Source organism: Carlito syrichta, unplaced genomic scaffold (assembly GCF_000164805.1).
Source record: "Carlito syrichta isolate Samal-C Ts95f unplaced genomic scaffold, Tarsius_syrichta-2.0.1 Scaffold135813, whole genome shotgun sequence".
In the NCBI taxonomy this organism is placed as follows: Eukaryota; Metazoa; Chordata; class Mammalia; order Primates; family Tarsiidae; genus Carlito; species Carlito syrichta.
Genome location: NW_007079909.1, coordinates 20,841 through 29,989, shown reverse-complemented (window position 1 = coordinate 29,989; position 9,149 = coordinate 20,841). Strand labels below are relative to the sequence as shown.

General features: G+C 65.6%; 1 protein-coding gene across 1 annotated transcript in view; it reads left to right on the top strand.

Annotated features, from left to right (window-relative positions):
- LOC103251004 (nuclear receptor corepressor 2-like) overlaps window positions 1–9,149 on the top strand; it is a gene marked incomplete at both ends in the record, with an annotated part of 64,044 nt that overhangs the window by 36,185 nt on the left and 18,710 nt on the right. Inside the window, 3 exon segments of the mRNA XM_021708342.1 lie at window positions 11–312; window positions 7,164–7,284; window positions 7,988–8,159. Coding sequence (XP_021564017.1) covers window positions 11–312; window positions 7,164–7,284; window positions 7,988–8,159 — 595 coding nt within the window.

Sequence of the window (9,149 nt, the reverse complement as noted above, 5' to 3'; positions counted from 1 at the left end):
CCCCGCGGAGGAGGTGGAGGAGCAGAAGCCCCCCGTGGCCGAGGAGCCGGCCGGGGACTTGGGGCCGGCGGAGGAGCCTGGGGCGCCCCCCGAGGAGCCCGTCCCGGGCACGTGCCAGGCGGAGGCGGAGGGTCCTGACGCCAGCAAGGGGGAGACTGAGACGCCGCCCGAGGGGGCGCCCAAGGCGGAGAAGAAGGAGGGCGGGGCTGGCCGGGCTGCAGCCAAGGGCGCCGGCGCCCCCCAGGACAGCGACTCCAGCGCCACCTGCAGTGCCGACGAGGTGGATGAGCCCGAGGGCGGCGACAAGAGCCGGTGAGTGTGTCCCCTCTGGGGGCTTCTGCCTGTCAACGTTGAGCAGCGGCTGTATGCCGAGGGCTGCGCACTGCAGGCCCTGCCTGTCCTTGGAGCCTGTCGGCTGGTTGGAGGCAGACTCGGAGAGAGTCCAGGAAGCCGAGGTGTGCGGGGTGGGGGGGGGGTTGGACCTCTCCGGGAGGACATCTGTGTCGACACCTGGACGGAGCAGGAGACAGCGTGGCACGCTCTGGGAAGAGTGCCAGGTGGGCACGGCACTCCCTCGGGCTGTCCTGCCAGCCGGCACACGGCGGGCCTGCAGGCCGGAAGCCCGGGGCAGGCGCTGGGTCCCTCGGAAACCGCTGAGCTCCTCCTTCCCTCTTCTGCCTTGGTGGCTGGACAGCAGGCCCTGGGCTCTGCCCTGTAGTCACCGCCGGCGCCCCCATCCCTGTGCTGGCATGTTCTTCCTCTTCTGAGGACGCCAGCCATCTAGTCGGGGGGGTCGCCCTGCCCCGTGGGCCCTCAAGCTCACTCGATTGCCTCAGCAGGGCCCCGTTTCCAGAGCTCCACGCTCCCGGGGACCTGGGGTCAGGGCTCGACCGTGTCTGCTGGGGGACACAATGCTACCCTCGGTGTGGCGGGCCGTGGCAGGATGCAGGCACTGAGGGGTGGCCGCAGGAGGGACCCGGCAGGGCTGGGTGTGGGTGTGGGTGGGGCCGGTGGTGGGCGGAGCCAGGCGGGTGTGGGTGGGGCCAGTGGTGGGCGGGGCCGACTCTCATGGTGCCAGGGGCCAGGTGGGTGCTGCCTGGTCCTCAGGGCCGTGGGAAGCCCTTGGGAGCTTTGCCCTGGAGGTGATTTCTCTCCGATCCCCAGCAGCTGCTGCATATGGGCGTTTCGTGGGGGCGAGGAAAGCACAGTCAGGAGGCTGCTGCAGTTGTCCTGGGGTCACGGTAGAGCCAGAGGGTGGTGGCGTGGGGGCGCGAGCCACAGATCCGGAGCATTCTTGGCCATGCCTCTCCCGTCCAGCGAGGCCCCGCCCAGTCCCCCTTGGGGAGACTTCCTTCCTTCTGGAAGCCTCTGTGCTGTGCTGTTTGGGCGCCGACGTCTCTGAGGCGTGTTCCTCCCCGTCTCTGTCTTTGCTCCTGCACGGTGGCCCCTCCGGGCCCTGGGCGCTTGGGGACCCTAAGCCCCCCCCATCCGAGCCAGAAACATCCACCGAGTCAGGGCCGACCCAGGGAGCCGGGGCTGGTCCCGCTCACATCTGGGCGCTGGATGGATCGTTTTCCAGTGAGGCGGGCGGGTTCTCGTGTTTTGATACAAACAGTGAGGCTGTCTTCTCTCTGGTCTCTGGGAAAAGTTCTAGCCAGGCAAGGGTGGAAAATCTGACCTTCGGGCTCGCAGCCTTCTCTGCCCCAGCATTCACCTTGTGGCGTGTGAAGATGGAAAGTCCTAGAACAGTTAGCGGAAACTCAGGTTCACCCGGGTCTCTGCAAGGTCCCAATAAAGGCAGTCTGGGGTCCCTGGGGGCTGCTGCCAACAGATGGCTGGCAGTGACCCTGGGGCAGGCGGAGGCCTGGCTGGCACCGCATTCCCGAGCCTTCTGCCTGACAGCCACAGCTCGGAAAACAGTGCTCATGACGCAGCCCGTCCTGCCAGGGATGGCAGGGGCCAGGGCCCTTGTGCCTGGGCAGTGGGTTCAGGGATGGCAGCTCTCCGCCCTGCTCTTGTCCTTGGGGCCATCATGGGGGCCGTCTGTGCCCTCGGGAAGAGGCTTGACTCATGGGACGGTCAACTCGTGGCCTTTTGGGTTCTCGGGGCCGGGGGTCGGCCCGAATCCCGTCTGCCTCCCGGGCCCTCTCCCTGACAGCCCCGCCCAGGGCCGCGTCCCTCCCTTCCCGCCGGGCCTGGCATGCAGCCAGCCCTGCCTCACGTCTAGCTCTGAGCCTGGGGCAGGAGGCCTCAGCTGGGAGTCGGGACCCCTGTCTGTCCTCCACCCCCGGGCCTGCCCTGCCTCTCAGAGAGTGCGGCTGGACTTGGGCCAGCCTGCTGGCCGCTCCCTGGCCGCCAGCCCGCCCCCTCCCTCGGCCGCTATGACGGTACCGGGCCAGGCAGGCGCCAGGGGACTTGGGCGAGATGCGTCAGAGCTGCCCGGGGCAGCCGGGCCTCCCGGGAGGGTGGGCCCCCGGGTGACCCCTCGGCCTGGCCACCCGCCTGCCCGCCATTGTCCTTCCTGCTGGACAGCCCCCGCTGGAGAGTCTCCGTGTTCCTGGGTGGACGAGCCTTGCTTGGCTCCACTGGGGCAGCGTTGGGAGAGAGAGAGCCGTGTTCTCCGCTGACTCTCCAGAAGCTTCTGCCTGGGAGGTTTCCGGGCAGGCGACCAGAGGTGGTGGCTTTGATTGCAAAGCCCCGAGCCGGCCTGACCCCCGGCGCTCCCCGGGGAAGGTGCCTGCCTGGCGCCTTCTGGCAGGGCTGGGCCTTGGGAGGCCCTCCCGCAGCCACCGTCTTCTCACCTGTGAGATGGGCTGGGTGGCTGACTCGGAGAGTGCCTTACTCACGGCCTTCAAACGCCAGCCCAGGGCAGCCCACAGGTGCGCAGTGAGGGGGTGCCGCCCTCCTTTGGGCTGGGCTTGGGTCCCCCGAGGCCACGGTGAGGGGGTGGGAGCGTGGCCGTCTCTGCTGCCTCCCTGGGGTGCTGAGAGAACTGGAGTGGCAGCCTCTCCTTCGTTGCTTTATTCCCAGGCGATGGAGAGGGCACTCTGCACGCCAGGCGTGTGCAGGAGCTGGGTGCAGGGCTGGTGAGGCTCCGCTGTAGCGAGGCCCGTGGGCTGGTGGGCAAGGGGAAGGCGGGGTGTGGAAGAGAGGAGAGTGGGCTGGGCAGGCAGGGACGGACTTCCTGAGGCGACGCTCAGAGCCCGTGGGCTGCCGTGCAGAGGCCCTGTGGCTGCATGAACTCAAGCTCGTGGTTGGGGAAGAGGTGCGTGGCCTCGAGAGGAGTGGGTGATGGGAACAGGGAAGGCTGGAAAGGCCGCCGAGGTGGAGGGGCCTGGGGGCAGGTCCTCGGGGAGTCCTGGGGAGGCAAGGGGTGCCTGTTCCCCCCCGTCCTGGGCAGGACCGTCCCGGCCGAGTGGTCACGGGGAGACTGAGGCGGGGCCCTCACTGCCCCCGGCTCCCCGCCCCTGCCTTCCAGGGTGAGAAGGAAACCAGCAGAGAGAGGATGGCCTCACCCTCTGGGCCCCAGTGCTGGTCACCCATGTTCGCCCTCGGGACAGCCCCCGGGGACAGTGCCGAGGGCTCTGGGCCTCCATTTGACAGGTGTGGGAACAGGCACAGGGGCTAAACCGCACGGTCAAAGGGGGGATTTTGGCTGGGCTCGGTGGCTCAGCCTGTAATCCCAGCACTTTGGGAGGCCGAGGTGAGTGGATTGCCTGAGCCCACGGGTTCGAGACCCTCCCGGGCAACTTGGAGAGACCTCATCTCTACAATAAATCAAAAATTAGCTGGGCGTGGTAGCGCACGCCTGTAGCTCCAGCTACTCGGAAGGCTGAGGCGGAGGGATCGCCGGAGCCCAGCAGGTCGCGGCTGCGGTGGCCGGGAGTGGCCACTGCGCTCCAGTCTGGGTGACAGAGTGAGACTCCAACTCAAAAAAAAAAGAAAAGGTGGGGGGATTTGAACTTGGAGCCCGTTTTCTCGGCTGTGGGGGGGGGGGCTGGGTCTGAGACCTCAGCCCCACCCGGGCCTCCAGCAGGGACGAGAGTGCCACTGTCCTCTGAGTGGACGAGGGGAGGGAGCTGGTGGGGGATGCCGGCAGGCCCTGGCCCGCGTCTTGCGCACTCTCCCTCCTGCAGGCGCCACTGCCCGGCCCCTGTGGGACTTGAACCAAGACCCCGTGCTGGCTGCTGCCTCCCTTGCCTCCGATGGATTGGAGGTCTCCTGCCTCCCTGTGAGGGCTCTGGAAAGGGCTCTGGGCCTCTGCGTGCCACCCAGAGGGTGTCTGCCCCAACACATGGGGGCGGAGCCATGGGAGACCATGGCAGGAGCAGGCATGGGCCTGCGGAGAACGCCCTGGCTCACGGCAGCTGCGCCGGGGCCCACCCGGGATCCCCGTGTGTTCTGAAGCCCTGTTTCCCGTCTCTACTGGGTTCAGTGTCCACACGTACAGCGGTGCGGCTTTCAGCTTTCAGATGTGTCTTTCAGCGTCGTCCTCTTTTATACACATGTAGAACGTAGCACGGTTCTTACTGCTCATAGACAGATGCAGCTGACACACAGGCCCTGGACTCACGGCTGGCACGTGGCGCGTGGCACGTGTTGTGTGTTTTATAACAGCTTTATGGAGTCTGCCATTTGGAGTGCCGTTTAGTCGTGTTTGGTGTGTTCACAGAGTCGTGAAACCCTGTCCCCGCCGGCGGTTCCCCTCCCCGTTCCCTGCCCCGGCACCCACTGGTATGCTTTCTGTTCCTCGGGATTGGCCTGTTCTGGATGTTTCATGCGAAAGGAGTCGTGTACTGTGTGGCCTTCTGTTCTGCTTCTCTCAGTCAGTGTCTGTGTCTTCAGGGTTCATCCACGTTGGCATGTGTGGCTTTACTCCTTTTCGTGGCTGGGTCACCTCCCATTGTGTGGACAGGCCACGTGTGGTCTCCATCAGTAGGCGGACGCTTACAGTGTTTAGACAGGCCATATGTGGTCTCCATTAGCGGATGGATGCTTGTGTTGTGTGGACAAGTCACACGTTGCCTTTCTCTGTCAGCGGATGGACACTTACGTTGTGTGGACAACCCATGTGTGGTCTCGCTGTGTCAGTGGATGGACACTTGTGTGGACAGGCTCTGCGTGGTCTCTGTCAGTGAATAAACGCTTGCATTGTGTGGACAGGCCACATGGTTTCTGTCAGTGGGTGGACGCTTGCGTTGTTGGACAGGCCACGTGTGGTTGCTCTCTCTCCAGTGGATGGATTTTTGCATTGTGTGGACAGGCCACGTGTGGTCTCTCTCCATTAGTGGATGGATTTTGCGTTGCGTGGAAGGCCTGTCAGTGGACGGACACTTGTGTGGACAGGCTACAGTTTGCCTCTCTGTCGGTGGATGGACACTTGGGCTGCCTCCACCTTCTGGCTGGCATGGATGGTGCTGCCGCGTTTGTGGCGGGGCTGTGTGGACGCACATCGCCTTCTGTCTTGTGTGAGTACCTGGGAGTGGTGCCACTGGCTGCGTTTGGCCTTTTGCGGAGCATGTGCCTGCTCCCACAGTGACCGCAGCCCACTCTTCCGTGTCCGGGCTTACAGACTCTGGCTGGTCCACACGGAGGAGGAGGAGCGTGCTTGGAGGGCCGTGCAGGTGGCAAGCCGATGCCGCCAGGCACGGAGTGCCAAGGCCCCGACAGCATTGGGGCTCGGCCTGGGTCGGGGGCCCTGGCCGTGGTGGCAGGACACAGGTGGGCCCAGGAGTGCAGAGAGGCTGCGGTGGGAGGAGAGGCTCCGGTGTCAGGAGAGGCCGGCTGCGCGGAGAGGAGTCGGGGTGACCGTCCCCCCCGCCACCTGCCTGCTGCTGCAGCCTTGGCAGGCATCACCGAGTCTGTGTGCTGTCATGTGCTGCCCATGCTCAGCCGAGCGTGTGGCAGATGTGGGCAGGAGGCTGGTACCCACAGGACAGGCTTGCACACACCTGTGGCCCCGTGGTCCTGCCACAGCAGAGTGGAGGGGGATGTTGGCAGGGCCCCAGCGCGCCCAGGCGTCTGCCCTGCTCTCCTGTGGGGAGGAACCGTGGACTCCTGGTGGCTGCACGCCCATGTGGCCGTGGGCTCCTGGTGGCATGAGCTATGTCTGGCTGCCCCGGCTCTCACCTCGAGGACAGTGGCCATGGCTTAGCCTGCATGTGACATCAGCCACTGGCCACATCGTGCAGCAGGGGCTGACGGGACCCACCAGCTGCTGGGACCCACTGTGACTGTGCCCTCACACGTGCTGTATGGTTGCTTAACCAGCCCGGAGGCCCTGGGCAGAGGCTGGGTTCTACACCTCTTCTGAGCACCTGGCATGGAGTTGGGCCGGCTCTGTGTTCTGCAAATGCAGGTTGTGGGCAGAGTCGAGAGTTGGGCAGCCCCCCTGGGCGGCAAAGGGCTGTCAGGCTGGAGTAGACCTCGTTCCAGCCCTTGGAGGCCTGGTGCCAGCTGGGAAGCCAGACGGGGACTGTGGCAGATGCTGGGCCCCGTGTTGGGGTCCTCAAATCCCAGAAGGCTTCCAGGAGGAGGCAACACCCAATGTGCAGCCCGGGATCCCTCCCCCCGCAGCCAGCACTGGGCATTCTACACGCCTGCGCAGATCTCCAACTCTGTGCCTCGGGGGGGTGGGGGGGGGGGGGGGGGGGGGGGAATGACACGTGTGGGTAATCAGTGGACAGTGGACACACGTGCCCACCCCCCAGCGCAGCCTGCGGCCCGGGCGCTGCTACTTCTATCCTAAACGGAGGGTGTGTGGGAGGGGTTCCAGGAACGGAGTCAGCTGGGCTCCAAGGCCGAGGCCCGGGCCAGCAGCCGAGCCTCCCTCAAGTGGCGAGTGGCTCTGTCCCTCCACTGGTGGCTGGTCGTGGGCCTCCCGGCAGCTCCAGGCCCCACGTGTGCCGGCCTGGGCGGCCTCCCCGAGACTTTCTTTGCCTGGGGCTGCCTTGGGGGTGTGTCGGCTGCCGGGGCCTGTGGCCTGCCCAGCTGGGGGGCGAGGAAGGAGCTGCCCGCCCACCCCAGATCCCAGCCCTTATCCCTGCAGGACTGGTTGGTGGGGGGGCCGGACGGCGGCCCCGCCTCGGGGCCCTGCTGTCCAGGGCTCGCGAGCCAGGAGAGGCCGCCGCGGGCATGGCCGCCTGATGCCCGTCTCCCCACAGGCTGCTGTCCCTGCGACCCAGCCTCCTGACCCCGGCAGGGGACCCCAGGGCCAGTGCCTCGCCCCAGAAGCCGCTGGACCTGAAGCAGCTGAAGCAGCGGGCGGCCGCCATCCCCCCCATTGTGAGTGTGGGGCCCCGCAGGCCGCCCTGACCTTGACTTCCAGCGGGCCTGCACCTGTGGCCACTCCTGCTTCCGGGAGGTCCCCATGGAGACGGCAGGGGCAGCAGCCGGGCTCTGGGGGAGGCGAGCAGCTGCGCCAGGCCCCGCCCTCCCGCCCAGTGCCTGGGAGCCGGCCAGCACCCCCTTGGCCCCCCCGCCGCATTTCCCTGAATCCCCGACGGGGCACAGGCCATGGGGAAGCAGGACACCCTCTCTCCAGGCCGTCACCTCCTTGGCAGAGAAGGATGGGGCCCCCGTTCCGACCACGGGGCCCTGTGGGAGGCCCCTGGGAGATCTCCCGGCTGTGTGGGGTCGGTGGGGGGCTCCGGGTCAGAGTTCCCGAGGGACCAGCCTGACCATCCGCTGGCTTCAAGCCGCGGGCTCAGGGCAGGTTGTCTGCACCCGCCGCCCTGCGGCCCCACGCTACTCAGAGGCCTGGCTCTCTGAGTCCCAGAGGATTTGGGTTCAGGGAAAGGCCTGGTGGAGAGGGCTGTGGCTCCAGCCCCACCCGCTGCCTGAGACCCTGCGCCAGGACCCGCCCGCCTGTCCACCCAAGACCCTGCGCCTGTCACCACCAGATTCCCGGGCCTGTGTCCCCAGGCCGACCACCCCAGGCGCCCTCAGGCGTTCTCAGTGCCTGTTCACACCCGCCCGCCTCCCTCAGCAGGTCACCAAGGTCCTCGAGACCCCCCGGGAGGACGCGGCTCCCCCCAAATCGGCTGTCTCCGCCCCGACACCGCCACAGCACCTGCAGCCGGAGAGTGACACCCCCCCACAGCCCGGCAGCAGCCCTCGGGGCACAAGCAGGAGCCCTGTACCTCCCGCCGAGAAGGAGGGTAAGTGAGCACCAGCGCCCAGCGGCAGGGGCTGCCAGGAGGGGCGGGATGTCTGTGCATCCCTGTGGCTGCCACGGGCTTGGGCACTCCAGGGCACTGGTGGGCGTGAGACTGGAGGGAAACGTAGGGAATGTGGCAAATTGGAGAGCTTGCATGTTTTTTTTTCTTTCTTTTTGAGTTGGAGTCTCACTTTCGCCCAGGCTGGAGGGCAGCGGCACGCTTAGAGCCACCGCAGCCTCAACCTGCTGGGCTCCGGCGATCCTTCCACCTCAGCCTTGCGATTAGCTGGACTACAGGTGCACGCCACCACACCCAGCTAATTTTTTTATTTGTGGTAGAGACAAGTTCTCACCAAGTTGTCCAGGCTGGTCACGAACCCCTGGGCTCATACAGTCCTCTCACCTCTGCCTCCCAAAGTGTTGGGGTTGTAGGCGTCAGCCACTGCACTTGGCTCATGTATTTTTCTAAAGCGGGCACACATGGGCCTCAGCCAGGAGTCACCATGGGGCCAATCCGGGCTGAGTTTTTTTTTCCAGAGAAGCCAGAAATCTGTGTTTTCACATAGAACCTTCTAACTGGTTTCTCTTTTTTTTTTTGAGTTGGAGTCTCACTGCGTTGCCCAGACTGGAGTGCAGTGGCTGCTCCCGGCCACCGCAGCGACAACCTGCTGGGCTCCGGAGATCCTTCCCCCTCAGCCTTCCAAGTAGCCAGAATTACAGGCATGCGCTACCACGCCCAGCTAATTTGTTTTTTGGTTTATTGTAGAGATGAGGTCTAGCTGCCCAGGTGGTTCTCGAACCCGCGGGCTCAAGCAATCCACTCACTTCAGCCTCCCAAAGGCGCGGGATTACAGGCTGAGCTACCGAGCCCAGCTTAATTTTTTTTTTTGAGTTGGAGTCTCACTCTGTCACCCACACTAAAGTGCAGTGGCCACTCCCGGCCACCGCAGCCTCAACCTGCTGGGCTCCGGTGATCCTTCCGCCTCAGCCT